At 38.3% G+C, this 24,800-nt stretch overlaps 1 protein-coding gene across 1 annotated transcript in view; it reads right to left on the bottom strand.

Annotated features, from left to right (window-relative positions):
• The window catches only part of ass1 (argininosuccinate synthase 1), a 36,760-nt gene that overhangs the window by 3,482 nt on the left and 8,478 nt on the right, over positions 1 to 24,800 (bottom strand). The window contains exons 9-13 of the mRNA XM_038302293.1: positions 16,207 to 16,297; positions 11,539 to 11,623; positions 10,896 to 10,960; positions 3,420 to 3,551; positions 831 to 987 (exon numbers count right to left, since the gene is read on the bottom strand). Of these exons, the coding sequence (XP_038158221.1) occupies positions 831 to 987; positions 3,420 to 3,551; positions 10,896 to 10,960; positions 11,539 to 11,623; positions 16,207 to 16,297 (530 nt within the window). The remainder of the gene's footprint in view (positions 1 to 830; positions 988 to 3,419; positions 3,552 to 10,895; positions 10,961 to 11,538; positions 11,624 to 16,206; positions 16,298 to 24,800) is intronic.

Raw genomic sequence — 24,800 nt, 5'->3', positions numbered from 1 at the left:
TGTGATCCATCTTGATCACAATTTAGAATCAGCTAAATTTGGATCCATGTTGATCTGAAAGAGCCTTGTGGTGTTCTTATTATTATTCTAGGGAACAACTCTGACTCAGCTGTATGAATCAGAGTCAAATAAAGACTGATCGTTTTATTTAAAGAGTGACTCAACTTAGACGTTTTCCTGAACAGAGCAACCAATTGAAAGAGTGGAGTACAGTCTCCGTTTTATCTGTCCCTTTCACGTAAATGACTAACTCTCGATAAATGATAAATTACTTGTCTTTTCTTTCAGTTTATAGAGCTGTGCTTGTCACTGTGGGAGCCATATTTGTGTCCCCCTCTATCTGACCTGCTTAACTACCATGACACTCAGCTACTTTTCCCCTAACAGCCGAGTGAAACAACCTCTCTCCTCTCGCTGAAAACACCATTAGCTCTCTGACTCTAGGGTACAAATGAAGTGTGTGTGACTTAAGTGGAGATGGAGAGCCATATGGAGAGGTTTTCCTTTGGTCAGTGCTGAGCTTGCCCAGAGGGCATCAAGGGTCAGTCGCTTGAACAAACCCACTGTTACCACAGCTAAGAGGGCATGGTGGGGGGGCAACCAAGGGGTTGGAAGAGGGGGCTGCCCTGCAGGCTATGACCACAACATTTCTCTGATGTCTTTGTAAAGCAGGGTCAGTTTAGCATGCTGATGCGGGGGTCAACAGAGAACTTGAGTGGTGAACATGTGGAAAAGCCACACTGTGCCCAGAAAGGCCACGCCCATCTGTCAGGTTAGGATAAATGAATGTTTTTATTAAAGCTGTTTTCTAACCACATGCTGGGTTTTACCTGACCAGCTCCTCATTGTACAGCGACTTGGGTGACTCTCGTCCCAGGATGTAAACCTGACCCTTGAAGACAGACAGTTGGACCTTTCCCTCAACGTTCTCTTGGGACTTGGCTATGCAGTGTCGCACAAAGTCACACTCTGGACTGTACCAGAAGCCTGCAACAGAAACACAACAGTGAGGGAGGGGTTCTTCAAAGACATTGTACAAGTATATTTTGCCTTTCACTAAGCACAGAAAAAAAGAAGGAAAAAAAAGAAATTTATATATATATATATATATATATATATATATATATATATATATATATATATATATATATATATATATATATATATATATATTAGACTTTAGAACGGTCTCATCTGAAGAAAAGGTGGTTGAGAAAACAAAGGGAAAATTTTTTGCCAATATGATCCCATCCTCACAATAGGAATGTAAAACCTTCTGCTATTATGAGCTTTTACATGTTTATGCTACTTAATTATGAAAAAGCCTTTAATGAGTTTATTTTCTTTTGTTTTGTGTTTTGTTTTTCTACAAGGATCTTTCTTTAAAGTCATTAAAAGAAGTGATTAAAACATTTGATAAAATCATGCCATAATCAAAAAAGACAACAAACCCCTGAAAATTGTTTTCTATAACCTATAAGGAAAAAATTAATATTACTAATGTGCATCCCGCCAAACAGATCATATAAAAGACAACTAAAATGGATTCTCCTTTCTTTGAGCGACGCACAGCAACACATACTTTTTTCAATAAAAAAGATAGGTTGAAGAGTAACTGGATGGATGGATGGATGGATGGATGGATGGATGGATGGATGGATGGATGGATGGATGGATGGATGGATGGATGGATGGATGGATGGATGGATGGACAGGGAAGAGGGGAAAGATAGGTGGCATAGGTGTAGGTGTAACATATATATTGCATGACAGCGTTGAACACTTGTTGTTCTAGACCCAATCTGTGGTGTGGGAAAAACGGCAAAAAAAAGAATGAGTTTCATAAAATTATGATGATGCTCCAACAACACTCTTCAGTGATGATTTGAACCTGTGCTTTGTTCACAGTGGAGAGCAAAGCACCATGATCTAATTTCGCTATAGATTTTGCAAGTTTTGTTTGCACACAATCATCAGGAATCCCGAAGAAAACAACTTATGAGCTAAATGAATCAATAACAAGAACTAACAGTGATATAAAACTGAGAAAATATTTACATCACTTGCAAAGACTGCTTGTTCTTTTTTGGTTTTTACTGTGCTGCTGAAAAGTAAAGGCTGCTGATACATAAAGCTGAAAGAGGGGAAGGGGTCTAAATTAAATGTTGTTTCTTTGTTAAAATAAATTCATTGGGCAGAAAAAATATACCTGAATGCATAAAGAAGAAGAACAGAACAAACAACTGGAAAACTTTCCAATAGCAGAAGAAGCTGCATGGATTCATCCGAAGCAACATCTTTTAGGTGCTATATCTCCGCTTCTGCTCAGCATCCCAGAGCAGAAGCGTATTCTTTTCTTCTCGCCCATTTTGCAAACCTGAACCACCATCAGAGCCCAGGGACAGATGGGCGAGGGATGTGTCTATATATACTCAGAGGTCAGGCACACCCCACTCAGCAGGGGTCCTCCTCTCATCAGCAGCCGACCTCCACCTTATCGTCTGGGTATGTTGAAAGGCACAATGAGCTCCTGCTTTAATTCTCTTCGAATTGGCACATAGTACTAAAAGCATCAAATACATATTGGTTGTTTGTGTGTGGGGGTGGGGTCTTTAAGTGTGTATATATATATATATATATATATATATATATATATATATATATATATATATATATATATATATATATATTGCAAAAGTTTGGCATAATTGTTTGTTCTGTTAAGGCCTTTTTGGCAAAATGTGTCTGTAGTAAATACAGCAAGAGTTGAGTTTATTTTTTTTTGTACTTTAATGTAAAGTTATAACTTATAACTTATTTGTATTTAACTTTATGCTATTACAGTCTTAAATTTGACATCATACAAAACTACGAATCATATCTAAACTGCTAAGCACACCCAAGCATATATTTGGATTGTTTGTTTTATGTTCAGCATACAGATATGTCCCATACAGCTCTATGTTTAGGTAAATAGAGCTATAAACAGATGTAGAGCAGGTGGATTGTTAACATAAGCTCCTCCACTACCAGCCGTCTGCAATCTGCAATTATTAATGATTTAAACCCACAATGGGTTTAATCTCTGCCCTGTTCCTGAATGCAGCACCTCTGCATGTGTGTGTGAGTGTGTTTGTCTCAGCGTCTCTGGAGGGGATAACTGGAGCGGCCTAGCAGTCGGTCTGTAATGGCACTGATCCTATTATGTGGATGAAGGTGCAGACAACCTGGGACTTGGCAGAAGGGAGGATTAAGACACCTGAGCCAAGAAGAGCTCACAAAGATGTGCAAACATACTAACCATGCCGTGGGGTGTGTTTGGATTCGTACGCGGTACGTTTAGATCTCACATGTGGATGGGAGGAATTAGATTTAGTGGCTCTAAGAATATTTTACTATGAAACTGAAAGGATGCTTACCGTTGTACACAAGTTCAGAGAACTTGATGCCAAGTCCCTGTTTGATCCGGCGGACCTCTTTGTCCATGGTAAAGGTCTCAATGTCTACATGGGCCGTCAGCAGGATAGTGCCTCCAGGAGTTTCATATATCCCTGTTAAGATTAGGATATCAAAATAAATAACCACGCCCTGCAAACGTTTTATTAGTCATTCAAACTTTTTTAAACAGCTGCTTTTTACTGGCATTAGCCTTCATTTAGAAGTAAACAATGTTTCATTAATAATGACGAGTAGGAGCTTGTCACAACTGCTGTTTATAGTGGGGATGTGTGTATCAGGCTGAGTGCAGTGGTTTCCAAAACGGATGCTTTGCATGCTGGTCTAAAATGTCCATCTGGAGCAACAAACTCTGATATTTCCCATCTTTGCCTTTTTTTTAAAACTGGATTATTTTAGGTACATGAAAAAAAATATATTTATGAGTTAATGGAGGGTGCAGCAAGGCATGTCCTTAACGAGGTCTCAAGGTATGGATGCTGATGCACTAACGAATCCGCCCACGCACGAATGCATTGGCCGACACAATACAAGAAAAAAACTCCATCTATCTCTGTCCGTCGGTCAGTCGGTCGGTTTCGGATCTCTGAAGCACCTACAGAGATCGCCTCTACAGGTGCTGGTCATAAAATTAGAATATCATGAAAAAGTAGATTGATTTCAGTAATTCCATTTAAAAAGTGAAACTTGTATATTATATTCATACATTACATACAAACTCATATATTTCAGATGTTTATTTTGTTTAATTTTGATGATTACAAATGACAACAAATGAAAATCTCAAATTCATCATATCAGAAAATTAGAATATTGTGAAAAGGTTCAAAATTGATGGCCCCTGGTGCCACACTCTAATCAGCTAATTAACTCAAACCACCTGCAAAAGCCTTTAAATGGTCTTTCAGTCTAGTTCTATAGGCTACACAATCATGGGGAAGACTGCTGACTTGACAGTTGTCCAAAAGACGACCATCGACACCTTGCACAAGGAGGGCAAGACACAAAAGGTCATCGCGAAAGAGGCTGGCTGTTCACAGAGCTCAGTGTCCAAGCACATTAATAGAGAGGCGAAGGGAAGGAAAAGATGTGGTCGAAAAAAGTGTACAAGCAAGAGAGATAACCGCACCCTGGAGAGGATTGTGAAACAAAACCCATTCAAAAATGTGGGGGAGATTCACAAAGAGTGGACTGCAGCTGGAGTGAGTGCTTCAAGAACCACCACACACAGACGTATGAAAGACATGGGTTTCTGCTGTCGCATTCCTTGTGTCAAGCCACTCTTGAACCACAGACAGCGTCAGAAGCGTCTTGCCTGGGCTAAAGAGAAACAGGACTGGACTGCTGGTGAGTGGTCCAAAGTCATGTTCTCTGATGAAAGTAAATTTTGCATTTCCTTTGGAAATCAAGGTCCCAGAGTCTGGAGGAAAAGAAGAGAGGCACTTCATCCACGTTGCTTGAAGTCCAGTGTAAAGTTTCCACAGTCAGTGATGGTTTGGGGTGCCATGTCATCTGCTGGTGTTGGTCCATTGTGTTTTCTGAGGTCCAGGGTCAACGCAGCCACATACCAGGAAGTTTTAGAGCACTTCATGCTTCCTGCAGCTGACCAACTTTTTGGAGATGCAGATTTCATTTTCCAACAGGACTTGGCACCTGCACACAGTGCCAAAGCTACCAGTACCTGGTTGAAGGACCATGGTATCCCTGTTCTTAATTGGCCAGCAAACTCTCCTGACCTTAACCCCATAGAAAATCTATGGGGTATTGTGAAGAAGAAGATGCAATACACCAGACCCAACAATTCAGAAGAGCTAAAAGCCACTATTAGAGCAACCTGGGCTATCATAACACCTGAGCAGTGCCACAGACTGATCGACTCCATGCCACGCCGCATTGCTGCAGTAATACAGGCCAAAGGAGGCCCAACTAAATACTGAGTGCTGTACATGCTCATACTTTTCATGTTCATACTTTTCAGTTGGCCAACATTTCTATAAATCCTTTGTTTTTATTGGTCTTCAGCAGAGATGGCAAAAGTACTCACTTTCCGTACTTGAGTAAAAGTACAGATACTTGTGTTCAAAAATACTCTGGTAAAAGTGGAAGTACTGATTAAACTTCTTTACTCAAGTAAAAGTAACAAAGTACAGGCTTGTAAATTTACTTAAAGTATAAAAGTAAAAGTAGAAACCACTTTTTTCATGCCGTTGCCTACATTTTAAATGGATGTCTGCCAATAGGACTAGATCTCCGTTGTGTTCATTTTCAATCATCTCGTCGTCCATACTACTATGCTAACGCCGCCGCCACCAAGCTGCAATGACTTGCCGCGAATGAATACCGCCGAATCTGTCGATTCATCTTGTAGTGGTGCGTCAAATGCAACGTAGATTCCCATCCAATTAGATTGAATTTGATATTGATGACGTGGAAAATAATAACAGTAACTCCATTGAAATGATTCAAAACTAAAGTAACGAGACAATTTTTAAAAATGTAAGGAGTAGAAAGTACAGGTATTTGTGTAAAAATGTAAGGAGTAGAAGTAAAAAGTCGCCATAAAAATAAGTAGTAAAGTAAAGTAAAAATATCAGAAAAATCTACTTAAGTACAGTAACGAAGTATTTGTACTTCGTTACTTCCCATCTCTGGTCTTCAGTAATATTCTAATTTTCTGATATGATGAATTTGAGATTTTCATTTGTTGTCATTTGTAATCATCAAAATTAAACAAAATAAACATCTGAAATATATGAGTTTGTATGTAATGTATGAATATAATATACAAGTTTCACTTTTTAAATGGAATTACTGAAATCAATCTACTTTTTCATGATATTCTAATTTTATGACCAGCACCTGTATACTCAACCTCTCAAGCTGGGCTTGTATTCAAATCTTGGGGTCTTTCTGCATTGAGCTGCATGTTCTTTTAAAAGAGAGAGGGACCTGTGTTCCTTGTGTCTTTGCTATTGGCATCTAGAAATAGGCCCCATTTAAAGCTTAGTTGTCTCTGGACTTAATTTAGTCCATCATAGTAAAGGGGGCTGAATACAAATTCATGCATTACTTTTTTGATGTGACAAAAACATCTATTTATCTCCTTTAAAATTATACAACACATTATCTTTGTCACATAAAATGCAAAAACCAAAATGCTTTGAAATTTGTAGTTGAAATGTGACTAAATTTGGCAAAATATAAAAAAGCAGCTCTGCACGTTATCTAGTTAGCAAAAAGATGTTTGTTAGCTCTACCATCCTAAAACCTTTTATTAAAGCCTTCCTATCATCACTTTAATTGTCTATGGCCATTTATGGGTCCTGTTCATCTGAGTGAAGGGCATCAAGAAGCTCTATTAGTCATTAGCAAAGTGATAGACAGGTCTCCACAGTGCTCACAAATCATGGACAAGCTTGTCCTGGGTAAATGACAGGTTGGGAGGCCCCTGCCAGCCTGGAGTCTGGACTCAGGCCCTGTCTACCCTGCAATTTACCCCCTCTGGACAAGGAGGGAGGGGTGAAAGAAAAGATGAGGTACATGACAGGAGAAATGAAGCTGTCATTTAAACGTCAGCTAAAACAAAAAAAAAAAGAGAGTAGAGGAAATCTTGAAAAGCAGACTTGACAAAAGAAAGCGCTAAATCTATGACGTCTATTATTAAGAAAGGTTATATTTGTGGAAAGTGAATGCTTTACTCAAATACTACATGGTTTTTTATTACACATTCTGAAACTGGACAGGTGTTTTTGACTTTATAAAAACTGCAGACCTTTAGAAAAAGTGTTTTTCTTCAACTGTTATAAATTATAATGATTGTACCGACTATATGGACATAAGCACTTGTAATAAAATGGCCAATTGGCACATGTAAAAGTGGTGAAGCAAACAAAGAAAACCAGCCCCCAAACCAAGCTAAAACGCCTTGTGGCCTCTGGTGTTCCTAAGCTGCCGAGGGTACGTCAGGACATTTCCTTTTCACCTCGATCAGATAACTTAAAACTGCCCTCAAACACAACTCAGCTTAAGTGCTGCCAAAGAGAGCTAGCTTAACTGATTGGAGCCCATAATTTAACACTGTCTGGTTAAGCTTTACAGTCTGGCTTAAGGAGACGTGACCCTCAGTGGGTTTAGTCTTTCATAGAGCCGCTGCAGGTATGCTAACCACGCAGCAGGCCTGCACGGCTTCAGGACGGGATTGGATTCCTCCTGAGCTGATCCCATCTGAGCAAAAAAAAGAGTTTAAACAGGCAGCACTTACATAGCAAAATAAATATATCCTTTAAACTTTTTCGATTTTATTCATGTTACAAGCACAGACCTCAGCATATAGCACTGGGACTGTTTTAAGGGACCAACAAAGTTTTACGTAAATGTGAAGTGGAAGGAAACTAATCCATAGTTTCCATTTTTCAGTTTACCGAATTACAGGCATTTCCTTAACAAATCGTCACATTTAGCAGTCGAAGCTCCCATATGTGCAATTTTAATCTCAACATAAATCCAGCTCTTCTGGGAATGTTTGGTGGAGAGCACTGATGCAGCATCATGAGGACAAAGCCTACATCTGCAAAATTACAGACATGGTCATCTAACCTTAACAGCATCAATGAGAGAAGATGTCAGATGGCCTGTGGTGAGTCACAGCTGAGTGGAGAGAATCATTGGTCAGGTCTTAGTAATGTACATTAAAATGTGGTAATAAGAAGGTAGCAGTTTATAAAGTCACACAGGGGCCATTGAAAACATGCAGACAAAGATGCTGTGGTCCAAGTAGACATACATTCAAGCCTTACTCAGATATGCTGTTTAAGGGCAGGCCTAGTACGGTAATGAAAAAAAAAACAACTAAAAAACATCTTTCTATGAATGTGTTGGTGGCAGCATCATGCTGTGGGACTGTCTTTGTCTATGATAACAGCCTGAGATATAGTTGAATAATTGAGAGCAAAGCATATTCATACCCTAGTCAGAGTCCAGACCAAAATCAAACTGAGAATCTGATCTCAGATATTCTCCAATAAATCTGACTTAGCGTAAGGAATGGGGAAAAAAGACACACTCTAAAAGCTTGTAGCTGTCATCATATTGAAAGGTGATCCTACAAAGTACTGACTCTAAATACAAATGGCTGACACACCTCAAATCTGTATTTGTGAACAACTCAGAAGAAAACATCCTTTCTCTCCTACTTCCCAATAACAATTTTGTGTTGGTTTAGCATAAAAATAGCAGTAAAATACATGGTTCTTGTTGCAACGGTACAAAATTATGAAAGGTTCAAGATGCACTAATACTTGGATACACTGGAAATAAAATATCTACCAATACATGTTTTTAGATTTTTTCTTTTTCGCAAATGATTGAAACTAAAATTTAACAGTGATTTTAAAAGAGGTTTCTGTAGATTTTGCAGCAGATTCATACGATGCATCATAAGGATGATGAAGCCATCGCTGACTGCTTCTGAGACCCTCATCTGAGCACAAGCCAGAGGTCTGACAGCACCCTGACAGCTGGGAAACGTTAGTCTCACACACAGGTTGTTGAATGTACCACAGTGACAAGATTCTTGACAAACCATTTGAGTCCCATCCGCCTCTCTGACCCCTCACAAATAAATATGACCCAAACACAAATAAGTATGACATGTCCCTGTTCGATCCCTCCCATCGTCTATTGTGCTCACACAACTGCCACTCCAGAAGAGGCCAACCTATGCGCTCAATGGTAGTTATTCAACCACTCGGGCACCTTGTGCTCCACCTCTTCCTATTGCTTGCAAAGAGGAAACAGCTTTGATCTTTTGTTCAGCCGAGGGGAGAGAAAAGTGGGTTTCTCATTTTCCAATTTCTACCTGCCAAGTTGTTGCGCGGTCACAGTCTGCCGGCCGGTCAATTTGCCAATCACAGCACACTGTATAGTGGGGAAAAAAGAAGAGCCTGTCCGTGCCCTTTTTGGTGCTTTTCTGCTAAACTAGGACTAAACCTTAGCTGTTTGTTTCTGCTGTTGTAATGGTAGAAACCTCACAAAGGAGTTCAAGGAGTTGAGGCTTATTACTGCAGATAAACATCTTTTTGTAATTGTGTGGACAAAATAAAGGGACTGGCTTTGTATTTACAGGTATCCACTGGAGCATTCACACCAACATCCTCCTCTCAGTGTACTGTATGCTTTTTTTCTAGCACAGAGAAGACTGCAAATATCAACAGCATCTTGAGTCCGGGTGAGCAAGAGGTAGACACGACTTTATGGAGGCAGCAGAGTGAGACATTTAAAGCACTCATGTAAAATAACTACAGAGTGCATCAAAGCCTTGGATACTTAAAAGAATACTGACAGAGAATACTAAGGTAACAAGGCTGAAAAGCCTTAGAATAAATACATCTTTTAATGCAGTGAAAAAATCCTGTTTTGAAATTTTTGGACAAAAAAAACTCAACCTTTGATTTAATCATATAAATAATTTAGGGGAAACTCATTTTAAGACAATGTTCTAAAAATCAAAAGTGTTAAAGTTATTAGTCCTCTCTCTTTCTAACAAGTCATTGCTAATAGATGTTAGAGTTTGTTTATAATATTTCTTAAAGTTAGAGAAAAAGGAGAAAGATTTTTGACCCTTTCTTTTTGCACAATCTCTAAATAGTGTCCAGATTCATGGGTCCACTTACTTTCTTTTCTTCAGCTCTGATCACAAGCTCTATATAGAACATAGGAATGATGACTGAGGCGTTCACAGGAAACTGCTGATTTCCTGTCTGGCAAATTATTTCAGATGTTTTCTGATCAATAGATTTCTATTCACTTGTTCATGATGCTCTACCCTCAGAAAGGTTTACCATAATCTTTGGAAGGGAAACAGTCCCACAGCATCACTGATCCTCCATCTTTCTTAATACAGGGCATGACTTGCTTTTATACTACTTTCTAGCTTTTCTGCATAAGTGAAAAAGTATATTTCAAAGCAAATCGTAAAGTTTTTAAAAAATATATTTTTTCTATTTACTTTTTGCACCACTAGTGGCTCATTTTTTCGACAGTAGGCTGACAGGAAACGGGGTATGAGAGAGGGGGAGACGTGCGGAAAAAGATCACAAGTCTGATTCGAACTCGGGTCAGCCGCGTCGAGGACTAAGGCCTCCGTACATGGGTCAAACGCATTAACCGCTGTGCTACCTGCACGCCCCTTAATTTCAATTTATTTTATTACAATTGTTAGAAAAATGCACTTAGATTAAAATTTTAATTCTTATATAATTCTCTAATTCTAAGTGATGGTAATGCATTCAGAGATTATTTGTTCAAATAGTCATATTTTCTGCAGAATAAGGTTAATTTCCTTTGTTATTTTATGCACAAATTTAGCAGGTTTTCAGTAGTATATCATGTTAAAATTCTGTTATTCTCCACATACTTTATACTAAATCTTAATGTCTTACCGCGTGACTTCATGCCGATGAAACGGTTCTCCACAATATCAATCCGACCGACCCCATGCTTTCCACTAAGAAACAAAGAGATGTTCAGGTAGGTGAAGTTAATGGAGAAATAAAATTCATTTTTTTCCATCTTTCTTTCATCTAAACAAAATGGCTGAACCATCTTTACCACTAGCATAACACCTTTTATTCTTCATCATGGGAGATATTTTCAATTCTAAAGCATGAGATTAACATTAATTTGAAAAACAGTCCAAAAAAAGCATTTTACTTGATTTTTGTTTGTATTTTCTACCCAAATCTATTCAAATGTAAACCTTGGCAAACTGAACTTAAAGCAAAAAAGATGTACACAGAAACATATGGAAAATCAGTGATAGTTCATTCTTAAACAACAGCAGGTGACCCACCACAGCTTATGTAAATGAAGATCAAATACTAGCATTTCAAATTTATGCAGATTTGAGTCAATTTCAGTGCTGTCTTCTGGGTCAAGTTAAACCAGGTAGATGATTAGATATATATATATAAAAAGAAAAGAAATCAAAAGGTTTACCCCCCAAAAAATAAAAATAATAATATATTTCAGCTAATTCTTAAAACATGTTTCTTAGAGTTATTCCTAATATATCAAAGCACTTACCCTATTTCATTGAGGTATGAGAAAATATCCAGTGGTGTTTCTTTGGTTTTCCCTTCCTTCACATGCACCACTTTGACAGGAACTCCTAGAGAAATCAGTTGCAACAACAAATAACAGACACGACAGGTGGATCATAAACAGCACAAACAAGACATATTTAGGTTTAGATTAGATGTGGTTCAGAGGATTCAACTGCAAAATAAGCCACAATTAACTTGTTTATTTTGATAAAAAAAAGCTAATGGACAGAAAACTCAGAGATTTAAACTTCCACAATAGAATACACGTCATCTTAAACTCATATTAAAAAATGGGGTAAAATATGCTGGATTTACACCAACATTGGATAAACGACAACTTAAAAAAAGGAAATAAAAATGCTGTTATATAATTAAAAAATAGAAGGTTATAGTATATAACATTTGAGATAGAATATTTATTTAATCACACCCAAATAACAAGCAAAAAGTAGATTTTCCTGCAGGTTGTTTCAAATTTCAGACAGATCAACAGATACAATCTAAAACTGAAAACCTTAACAAATGCAATCATGAGAAAGGCTAATAAATTCAAAGGCTCTTTAAGTTTGAAAGCTGTGAAATTGTGGGCTGGCCTCTACCTAATTCAATTACACAGCTTTGTCAGCCATCCTCTCTTTAACGCTGAGATTTTGTTTCCTTTTCCACGGCTTTTGAGGCTCATGCACATGTGCAGAAAACAGACCCATGTGCAACTTGCACATTGTTTCAATGGAAAAAAAAAAAGGCAAAAACAAAAAACAAACAGAAGTTTACTCCACACACACTTCCTACAAACCCACATAAGACAAGCGTACATCAGTCACTGTCACCTCTGCTTATTCAAGGTCCTCAATGAGCAGCAGGGGCCAAAGGTGGGCGGTGGGGAAACAAACAGACGTGTGAAAAGAGTTAAGTCTAAACAAAGCGGGAGTCGACTCATCATCCTTGGGCCATAGTTTACTTTTTTTTTAAAACATTTTTAAATAAATTTTTCTGATTTCTTTCCATTTTTTTTTTTTTTTTTTAAATGGACAAAAGCTGACTTTTAGGGCTTTAATTCCCAAATCCGAGTCAGGTGAGAAACTTATGTGACACCAGGGCTTTTTGGATGTTCATATAGATAAACGGCTCTGAAAAATAAGCTGAACGTGGGAGTATTAGCTCTGGTCCTTCATCCCTCCGCTTATTTTCCTCGCTCTGCCCAGGTTGGCCCTTCCTTCGTTCTCTTTAGCTGCTTTATTTTCAGTTTCTGCACCCTTAACAGTGCAGACAATAGGACCACAGACACAGTTGTAGGAAAAATTACTGCTTTACATTTTTCCTCTCTGTCTCTTTTTCCTCCTCACTACTTTGGCATGACAGGAGGGAGGCATGAATTTAATTTTTCTCCTCCAAAAAAAAAGGGAGAGTAATGGGGAATAGACCGTTTGACGGGGGGGAGAAAAAAAAAAGTTCCTGTTGTTATATATTCTTTTTTAATCAGTGAGAAAACTTTGGTGAGAAAGGCAGGGATGAAAAGGTGGGAGGGGGGAATGAAACGAAACATTCTTTTGCTGATCTTGTGCACAGAGGGAGGAGTGGGCTTGGGCCTTTGTGTGGACAACTAAAACAGCTTTTGTCATAGTGCGCTCAATAAAAGGGCTGGAGAATATGTGTGAAAATGGAGAGCAGAGCCGCTAGGAACCCGCGAAACCAGTCGCAGCTTCACTGGTGCATCACCGTTTTACAAAAGCCCACCTCACCTCCGGCAGAAAAGGCAGAACGGCCTGGATGTAACATTTTCTACGGTAACCTTGTAAAGGTTGATATATAACAGACAGACATTTCCTTAACTTCTGTGGTTTGCACATTTTCTCACACTGCAACATCCTGGCAAACTTCTGAACTACCATAAAATGTGGATTATAGCTCATAAAGCCGTCCATCAACCATCACTGGATCTGAAGAGCCGGCTGATGTTCTTGCACATCAGCCACCCCTGGTGACCAGGGATGAAAGAACATCTGTGTCATCTGCCTCCAGGGCCTGAATCTGTCTTGCAATCTCCTCTTTGCACAAACGTGACACTTTCTTGTGTTCAAGCCGGAGCCCTGCGGCAAACATCTCTAATGATCGTTCCTCTGGGCCCTCCGGGCTCAGAGTATAAGCTGGAGTTAATGCTTCCGGCTTGATGAGGGGCCCTCTGGCCAAACATGGCTGTTTTAGACCAAGTGACGGTGTAAGGGGTTAAGGATAAGTCTGGGTGGCCATAAGTGGAAATGGAGTGCAGGAGGTCAGCTTTAAAGTGACAGTTGTGACCATCTCTCTTAACACCATGGAATGCTATGATGATGAATGGTTCTCCCATTTAAATGTTTCCGATTAACAAACAAATCTTCATATAAGAAAAAGATTACTGAATTAAACACAAACTGTGGTTTTAAAATCCTTATTTCATTTATAAAGAGGGAAAAAAGTCCGTTAGAACAACCTGGTCCCACATATTAAAGCCACTGGCAGTAATAACTTCCATCATAGATTTGCAATAACTGGCATTTATGATTTTTATTTACATTTCTGTAGAGAACGTGACCCTGCTTCTATTTGCAGATTTCTTTTTGTAATCTAGCCACAATGGAGCATCTGCAGCAGCATCTCAATCATGTTTAGGATCAGAGGTCTTAGTTTTCTTAGTATCGTGTTGCATAATAACCCAAATGGGAATTAATATTTTACTTCGGGATCTTCTGTTAGTGAGGAAAATTCTAATGTTTGTGTTGTGTTACAACAGGATGCACCTTCTGAGTGGAAAACACTTCTAAATGAATTCCTGGAAATGTTAGAAATGGTTTGTAGCCCTTCTCACAATATTGTAATGTTTTTGAGTTGAAGGGTTAACCAGAGGCTGAGTCGTACCATGCTAAAAACATAAATAAATCCTAAGTGCTTCAATAAATGCAATTGGATTTCTTTTTTTCTCGATGGCATTTGGTCTGATATAAATAAAAATAGTCTTTAACAGATCAACAAGTTTCATTTCTTTACCTGCTTAGATTTCTGTCAGTGCCTGGTGAGGTGAAGCTATATCCGAAACGTCCAATTTGTGACAGAGAATATAATCTAAAAACGCTTAAATAAAAATTAAATAAAACCATTAGTAAATGGCTTTTTAAAAAGCTTGAAACAATTATTTAGAAAGCTCTTGATTAATATTTGAAAACAAAGTCAGGTGATTTATTTAGCAAAGCAAATAGTCTCCTAGATTTGAAAAAAATTAAGGTTTTCCATTTTTAGTTCACCTTGACCAATAATTAAAGAGCTTAGGGGGTTTAACTTATGTTGTGGATCCAACAACATGTTAAGTTCTTTTATATTTCTGATCTCAAATAAGTTTTGATGTGGCTCAGCATCCAGGGGTGTCATTTTGCTTGAGAGGCCCAAGTTCTCACATGTACAGAGCAGTTTATTTATAAGAAGACTAAATACAGCGTTTAAAAAAAAAAAAAATCCAACTTTTTATGAAAATAAGAGGACAGGTAAACCTAAAACAGATCATTCTTCGCTGCTCAGACATTTATAAGTGATGGTTATTGTATTGGTTAAAACAAAGAGGAGGATTATTCTCTGGGTTTTCACACCGTTTTAAACTGAGAAGCAGAAAAACTCAGATCAATAAACTTAAGTTTAATCTAAAGCAGTTTCACTTTAAAAACAAGCAAGCCGTGCAGTCACAGATCAGGATTTATTTCAGTCTGCTTCTCTTTTATACTGAGCTCTCTCCTGTCGTGCATGACTAGTATGTTTTTTGGCACAATCGCCAGTCTGATGGTGATCTTAAAAACTACCCTACGTTCTTCTTGGAATATTACCTGAGCATTTCATTGGCAGCATGATTTACTCTAACTTTGAAATATTGATTTGACAGCCCTTCTCAGCTTCAGTTTATTATTTCTATAATTGGTTTCAGTCTGATTTATTTGATTCTCCAGATCCTGCTTGTCAGAGAAGGCTCCTTTGTTAATTTTAAAATAGCAGTAGCAAAAGCTTTGGAAAAAAAAAATCTGCAAAAAAATAAATTAATTAAAAAAGCAACTAAAAATACAAACCGTTTCAAAGCAAACCTAATTAATCATGTATTATTTAATCTGCATCCAAAAATAATTTCATCTGTTTTTTATATTTCCAATAAATATAAATGTGTTTGACAACATTTGGATATATTTTAATTTGTTTTATTCAGTGATAATAATGGTTTAATTTCTGAATTTTTAATTATTTTCAATTTTTTTTTATCCATTACAAGACATTTATTTATTATAAATATTAACTTTTTTCCTTGTTTCTACAGTGCAGATGTTAATTTTGATCCATTTGTTGATTCATAATGGTGCTTTATTTACTGTTTTCAGGATTTTCTGCTGTCTGAATACCTGTCTCAATCACTGTTTTGTATTTTATAAATGTCCGTTTTTTAAAAGCACCGTGGGACTAACTCTAATTTCTTTATTAGTAAGTTATTTCAGTAAACATTCCATCTAAATTGCTCTAAAAAGGACTCTCATTTTTGATATTTTATGTTTCTGCATCGGCAGACTAATCTTCAGAAATAAGCAGATGATCTGAAAGTTCAGCCTGTCGGACGCTAATAAACAACAACAACAGTACAAACCATTTTTGAACTCAATCTCCAGCACATCTGGGATGTTTGGAGAATCTTCTGGGTTTTTTGTCATCAGGTAGAGGTCAGCTGGAGCGTGGCTCTGAAGAACAAACCAAACAGCAACTTTTTATGACCTTCATTCAGACTCTTCATTCCTTTTGATGAACAACAAGGAGAAACGGCACGCTGACTGCAATAGGAGGAGATAACAGACAGTAAGTAAAGGAGCTGAGACAATGATGCAGAAGGAAAGGGTGCGATGATGAAAACACAAAAGTGCCACTTTTATCCTCTGTTTAGTTTCACTTTCTTCCCATTCTCGGCAAGAGGAAGGAAGGGAAACGAGGAGTAGGATAGCCATCTGCACATCTTTCAGTCTTTCAGCTCTGATTTTCTGAGTGACATTTCTCATTCTCTTTTCAGGAGGAGAATTTTCCTAAATGGTTATCACACGACAACAAACATCTAAAAACCAAATCCCACTTTAGGCACTGCTGGTTGATAGAAATGTGTCTTTTCTTCTTATTTTTTTCCCCCAGTTGGTGGCTAAACGATTCCAGTAAGTTGCGGTTTGGACCCAAAGGAGCACGGTGGTGTGACGTTTCCACCCGGCTGATGTGCTCCTACAATTACACCGCATTAGGACAAGACGATGGTCAATGTCTCCTGAGCTGAGGCAAATTGCAGGGGGGTGGCTATGCAAAATAACTGCTGGGTGCATTTAAATGGAAAGCTTTACCAGACTCGAAATGATCATACAATAACTAATCGGCATCCGCTCGGCGGCTGTCAGCGAGGGGAAAACGAGCAGCGCAATCACTTTCCTTTCCTTTTAACTAAACACAAAAATTGAGTGAGAAGGCGACCGTCTCCCTCTCCTTTATTTTCTGCTTCAGTGCCCCGAAAGATGCCAAATGAGAGTGAGCAGGAGAGGGACAAAATCACTGCTCTAAAAAGCCTTTTGATGCTTTGTCTTTAAAGGGGTGGGAGGGTGGAATAAATACTTTTCTTTTGGTGGGGGGGGGGTCCAACATTCACATACAAAAAGCTATTAGTTAAAATGACATTAAAAAAAGAAAAGAAAAACATTAAGCATTGGTTTTATTTAACCTCTTGAATTTTTTTTTTGCTGAAAATTTTTACATAATTTTATAAAATTGAACATGTAATTTATAAAAAATCCATAAGACGGGCTAAAATATACTTTTTAAATGGATCCGACATGCAATAAGTGAAAACTCCGTACTCCGACAGCAAGAGTTGAAACTTCCAGAAAATAAAGTGAAGGACGTAAGCCAACAGGCTTGTCTCCAATGAGAAGGAGATCAATGCATTTCAATTCCAACCCCCTGCAGGTGGACCTGTCCCAAAGACGTGGCCCTGAAAGAAAGGCAAAGGTAAAGATGGAGAAGGCGGGGTGCCGGGGGTATTGGTGGCAAATGGGGCGTGAAGCGCACCATCATGTTGCGCTGAGCAGCTCCTTTGGCTGCCTTTGCCTCTGCGATATTGTTGTGCTAAACGTGGCCCCTGTACGGCAACAGAATGAAAAAAAAAAGAAAGCTGACGCAAGAACTTAAAGCAAGTAAATTTCTATTTTTCCACTTATTAGTTGCCTCATTGGGTTTCAATCAAAGCCAAAAGGCCTCAAAGGAGGCAGAGGTAGCAGGAGTGGAAAGCTGGCAACAGAAAATGGGATGGGGGGGTTTCGTCTTCGGTGCACCAGATTGGAAGTGATGCTTAAATCACCGTGTCTCAAGTCGGTGCGCCTTTTCAAAATGCAGCAGTCTGAACCAAGAGTAAAACAATATGAATTTGATCTGCAGTAGAGGGATTTCAACGCACCCAGGATGTCTCTGTTAGCTTTACTGAAGACGACGCTGGAAGCTGAGGTGGACGCAGAAAACACTTCACAGGTCAAGCCCATCAGGCCTGAGGGCAGCTAGGGCACATGGCAAACTCTGACCTCTCTGCTTCAAAGCACACATTCACATGTAGACACACATACACACCTACAAGCTCACTTCCTTCCCCCACAGGCTCTACTTTGACCATCCATCTTTCCAGCAGGCCGCGCGACCAGCAGCAAACAAGTTTTCATTTCCTCTCAGCGAAAATGAGGCCCTGCGTTTCGCTCCCTTGCCTCTGAGTCAACAAGAGCAGCAGCTTGGGGAAGCTCACCAGTGACAGAGGTTGTAATTAAGACTGAGGTTACGTATTAATGACTGGGATGAGTGTCAGAAATCCTGAGGATGGGCTCTTAGTGGGAAATGATAAGCAAAGATATTCAAAAATTGGAGCCTTTGCCAACAAGTAGCATCAGGATAAAATAGGCTATTTCAGGAGAAATGACGAGAAATTCCGAGCTGGCACAAAAATCCTAATTTCTGTTTATTTTATCGGCTAAAGATTTGACAAATCCCTAAGAAAGTTATAAACACAGTTTCTTAAATTCCTATAAATGAAGTATGTCTTCTTTATTTCATAAATTAACTCAATTTTGTTAAAGTATCCGAAACCCTGTGAACTTTTAGTCCTGTTCCACCATAGATCTCAGTGCATTTTGTTTGCATTTTAAGTGACATGAAAACAAAAACGATGGAAAAAAAGGGAACGGATAAAATGTTTTCAGAGTTATAAAATAAAATCTAAGAACTGTAATTCTTTATTCAGCCCCCATTTAATCTGATATTCCTAAATTCAATTGAGATTTTTAAAAAAGTAAATTACATCATGTCTAACTCATCCTTGCAGAGCTACTATCCTAAAACTTTTAGCCTGAATCAAATGCATGGCTAATTACTAAGCCTCTGCAGCGCTGAGTGATATTCTGCCATTTGACTATGGTTTGATAGTCTAAAAGCGGAAGGACATCTATCCATCCATGCGACACGCTTGTCACAATTGGGGTTAGGAGGGGTGCTGGTGCCTATCTCCAGCAGTCTATGGGCGAGAGGTGCCACCCTGGACAGGTCGCCAGTCCATCGCAGGATAAAACAGGACATACAACCATTCACACACACACATAAGGAGAATCTAGAGAAGCAAATTAACCTAACATGTTTTTGGACTGTGGGAGGAAGCCAGAGTACCCGGAGAGAACCCATGCATGCTCAGGGAGAATATGCAAACTCCATGCAGAAAGACCCTGGACCAGGAAATTAACCTACAACCTTCATGCTGCAAGGCAGCAGTGCTACCCACTGCACCACTGAGCAGCCCAAGCTGGGGGACAGTGAAAGTCAAAAACATGACCTGACCACCTCTGGGTTTGGTGATTAATCAGAATAGCAGCCATCTTCATTCTTATTGGAGAAACAGCTCAGTCTGAGTTAGATATGATGGAGGGAGTCTGAACAGAAATGTCTTGTCTTACCTCAGACCATCAATTGCCTCTGGATCTACATTTTGACAAGGGTCATTCTAATAAGAAAATATGCTCTGACCTAAACCAGTGTTCCAAGTCTGGACAAAATACCACTATTCCTGCTGAAGCCATTGTTAGTTTAAGTTATCTAGTTGTGTCTGTATATTAGGTGGCCTCTGTCTCTGAATGATGTCCAGTCCTCTTAGTTTTGGGTCAAAGTTCGGTCTGCAGGTGGTGGGCCCACTAGATGAGGGCCTTCCATCTCCTGTGTGGGCTAAGCCTGGCCACGTCCTGCATGAACTAATAAGATCACCAGGCTTGGTGCCAGGGAAAGGTCCTCACTCCAGCCAAACAGGCTGTAATGAGCCTTCTAAGGGTGGGTGGGCACTCCGTTAGAGATAGGGTGAGGAGCTCGGCCATCTTGGAAAGGCTCTGAGTAGAGCCACTTCGCCTCCACATTAATAGGAATCAGTTTAAGTGGCGCAGACATCTGTTGCGGCTGCCTATGTCTAACGTCTGGTCTTGAACACCTTGGGCTTCTCCCAGAGGAGCTGAAGGAGGTGCCTAGGGAGAGGGAAGTCTGGGATTCTCGTCTGAGATTGCTTCCCCTACAACCTGGTCCCGGATAAGTGGAAGATGACAAGTACAAGAGCATGCGAGCGACCTAAACCAATCAATTTCAGCTCTGACTGCACTCTTCTGATCCACAAACCTCCAACCGGGTCTCCTTGTCTTTTGCAGCCAGAGCGCCTGATAAAGATCATCCCTACAACATGATGCTTCCACCACTATGTCTTAACATGTTTCTTTTTGGTTTGAACTTCTTTTAACTGACCAGAGCTCTTTCTTACGCTTTTGCCATACCCCCTATATGGCTTTAAGCAAACAGTAAATTAGACTTATTTTTGGGGCTAGACGACATAGTCAAAACTTGTATTCATTTTAATTTCAGATGATACGATAGAATTACAATAATCCATATAAATAATTTTTAAAAACTCAGACAGACTGCCAAGAATGCCTACAAGACAATCCTGTACACTGGAAAAAATCAAAATCCAGGTAAGTCCTTTTTTCTTAAAATAAGTGCATTTGTTCTTGTATTGAGGAGGCAGAGATGGCAAAAGTACTCACTTTCCGTACTTGAGTAAAAGTACAGATACTTGTGTCAAAAAATACTCTGGTAAAAGTGGAAGTACTGATTAAACTTCTTTACTCAAGTAAAAGTAACAAAGTACAGGCTTGTAAATTTACTTAAAGTATAAAAGTAAAAGTAGAAACCACTTTTTTCATGTCGTTGCCTACATTTTAAATGCATGTCTGCTAATAGGACTAGATCTCCGTTGTGTTCATTTTCAATCATCTCGTCGTCCATGCTACTATGCTAACGCCACCGCCACCAAGCTGCAATGATTTGCCGCCAATGAATACCGCAGAATCTGTCGATTCATCTTGTAGTGGTGCATCAAATGCAACGTAGATTCCCATCCAATTAGATTGAATTTGGTATTGATGACGTGAAAAATAATAACGGTAACTCCATTGAAATGATTCAAAACTAAAGTAACGAGCCAATTTTTAAAAATGTAAGGAGTAGAAAGTACAGATATTTGTGTAAAAATGTAAGGAGTAGAAGTAAAAAGTCGCCATAAAAATAAGTAGTAAAGTAAAGTAAAAATATCAGAAAAATCTACTTGAGTACAGTAACGAAGTATTTGTACTTCGTTACTTCCCATCTCTGTGAGGAGGTAAGTGAGACATTTTGCCAATTAAACAGAACAATTTACATATAAAAGAAGAAAACACTATTGCATTGTCTTATTTCAAGCGCATACTATTTAATTATCTTATTTTAAGAGTAAATATACTCATTTCATTGGCAAATTGTAAGATAAAAATAAGGTTAATTACACTTAATTTAATAAATTACTTATTTCTAGATCGTTTTTGCAGTGTATAGGCTTAAGAAAATTAATTGACCAAGTTTAAAAAACTCCTCCAACATAACTTTGAAAAATAATTGCTTTAAAAAAACGGAACACACAAATAACAAACCCCAGAAACTCAATGTTGTAATGTATGTTGCATGAATCACTGTCATTAAATGAAGTTATATAGTGCTTTTTATTGATTTTAAATAATTGTCCAGCCCTACCTCTTCCAGAACGGCCTGAGTTATGTAGAGTACGACTAATAGATTATCCCGCATATAGATCTCCGCAGCTACCAAGGGCATCTTAACTAAGTCTCTAATCTAATTATTTCCTTGTCTTATTCTATTTCAAACAAACATCTCCCAGTAAATGACCAGTTTAACCATATAAATTCTATGATCAGATGCTGGATTTAAGGCATCGCTGCGAGGAGTTCAGAGCTTGAGATGTTCCTAACCCTGCTTTAAACTTCTTCACAACTTTCTTCCTCATCTGCTTGCATTGTTTCTATGTCTCTATTATGTTTGTTCACTCAAATTCTATATCCTCAATCTCAGACCTTTGCAAACCAGCCGGATTCACAATGAGATCAAAATGCATACATGTTAACTCAGTTTACTACACTGAAAACTCATAACATTTACTTTAAAAAAATTATATTTTAGGATTTAAATAAAATCTAATGCTGCAATATCAAGTAACAATTACTCAGCAGTATCAAGTGAATTTTACTTTCCATCAGACATAACAGTTGTGAAGATATTAAGTAACATTGACTTAATTAGATCCAAGTTGTAAGTTAGATTTATAGAGACAAATTAAGTAAAGTGTACTTGTTTTTCATTGGCAAAAACAGCATTTTACTAAAAATTTTAAGGCAACACAGAGACAGACAAGCATTCACGCACACACTCGCACCTAAGGAGAATTAAGAGAAGCCAATTAACCTAACATTCATGTTTTTGGACTGTGGGATGAAATTGAACCCAGAACTTTTTTAATGCAAGGCGGCAGTGCTGCTCACTGAGCAGCCCTCTAACTGGAATTATACTTTTCAAATATGCAATAAAAAAATGTAAAACCCTCTGAAACAGAGTTTCATCATTAGTAAAAGAAATTTACTCATATGTAAGATCAAGTATATTTAACTTACACAAACATGCTTAAAACAACTTGTGGACGAAGGTCAGTACATAAACAGACACTTAAAAATAAAAAACATTAATGACAGGCAATCTTACACTAAGATTAACTGGAACCCATTGCTAATTCTTGGCATTTGATGCCACATTTTACAACCTTTGGATGATAAAGTCATGAATGCATATAGAAAAGCTTCAGGGTGTTTACTTTTGGGGACAGTTTAAATCCATCCAACTCAAGGAAAAGTTTTTGGAAGGCTTCAAAAGTGTAGCGCAAAGTGGGAGGATATGCCAAGTTCAGGGCATATAGCTGTCCCATGAGCTGCGAGCAGGCTTTTGCAATACTGTTGCACCCTGTCAAAATGACTGTAATCTGGACTACCTCTTGCTCTGTGTTTGATCCTGCTCCATACACATCTGGACTCGGAGCAGAATCAGTACTGCTGTGAATGACAGTGTGCATACTCTGTGCGTCCGTTTCAAAACGCAAAATTTTTAGAGTAAAGTTTATGTACTTTTTTTTTGTTTTATGCACCTATTGCTATTAAACATTTAATTAGTATAAGGAAATCTAAGTAAAACTTACTTTCCCCCAAAATTCATGTATTACATTAAAAAAAGGTTTAATTTTGCTTCAGAGACTCTAGTTTTTACTGAAGCTTAAAAATACAGAGTAGAAATTATGAAGAATATTTTAATAGAGTTTACTGCACCAAGAAGTCCCTTGTTTCAGTGTAGTTAGGGGACATTTGAAGGCAATTTGCTTTACAGGATTTTATTGGATGGTAACAAAATAAAGAGGGGAGATATTTATTGTCTATGATATAATATCTTGATGAAATTAAAAAGCTGGTCATTGTAACATGACAAAATGTTGAAATTTTAATGAGAACTTTTGCATTAAATGTTAATGTTTTTCAAGACTACAACTATCTGGGATGATAACTTGAATTGACAAGAAATCCTGATTTATCCCAGTTATCAGGTGCACAGCAAGAGTATTTAATGACACAATAACAGCCTGCATGGCTTCACAGAGGTTAATGCTGCCAGATGCAAATGAGTAAATAAAGGTCTTAAGGTCACCGTGGCAGAAAAGGACAAGCTTTGGGGTTATCAGGAAGGATACAGTGTTAATCACAGAGTAACCCGAACTCCTCTGGTTCTTATCTGCAGGAAAACATATGAGCGACCATTTGGACATTTCCTAAAGTGACAAAACTGAGCAAAGAGGGACCATTGTGCTGCAGGTGGGGGGAGAGGGGGGCATTTGAATAGTAAGGGTCTGGCCTTAGCCTTTGGGGCTGTAATTGAAGGAGTGACAGAGGGCGATACACAGTAGAGATACTGGGAACAAGGTGGCCTCTTTAAGATGACTTCTTTGATGGACAGAATCTGACATGTTGGTATAGGAATTCAAACAATCTGCTGTTTTATTTGTTAAATTCTCAGAATTATATAATAAACCAATATTTTTTAATAATATGAAATAAAGTACCTTATATTTTAGTTAAGGACACACAGCCTTAAATCAAACAAATCTTTACAGGAAAAAAGTAGATTAACAGAGGAAAATATGAGTGAAACCTATAGACACTTTATTATTTATCAGTTCGTAGATTCTACTTTGCTGGCTAACAGCTGAGAGAGTTTTCAAGTCAACTTTATTCTGCTCTCACATCAAGGTGGAGGTTTTTTTGGGTCAAATGTTTAAAACATTACGTCTTCAGGTTATAGAAGTGTGTCAGAATCATTCTAAGACTGTAGACTGCTGGAAAATTTCAATCAGGTGGTAGACAGGACTTTTTCTGGGCATGTTATTTATTTTACAGCCATTCTCCGGCAGATTTGCTTGTCTCCTTGTTGATATTCATGGCAAATTTTATGGGAAGCAGGAACGCCAGCCCTAATTATCATTCTCCAATGTTTTTATTTCTTAATGCATTTCAATGCAACTGAGTAAGGTTTATAGATTATTTGATACTGTGATCAGACAATATATCCATAAGACTTAAAAAAGAGCCTTTAATGGCCACAAAACAGCATTAAATTTGTATTGTTAAAGCCAATTTGAACAACTACACAGCATGATGCTGCCACAACTATACCTCACAATTAGGAGGTAGCATTAAGGCTTATGGCCTTTCTCATTGTCCTTCAAAT

This window comes from Cyprinodon tularosa, unplaced genomic scaffold (genome assembly GCF_016077235.1).
Source record: "Cyprinodon tularosa strain WSP-4 unplaced genomic scaffold, ASM1607723v1 ctg113, whole genome shotgun sequence".
NCBI classification, from domain to species: Eukaryota; Metazoa; Chordata; class Actinopteri; order Cyprinodontiformes; family Cyprinodontidae; genus Cyprinodon; species Cyprinodon tularosa.
The sequence above is the reverse complement of the archived record's forward strand: the minus strand, read 5'-3'. Positions and strand labels throughout refer to the sequence as shown.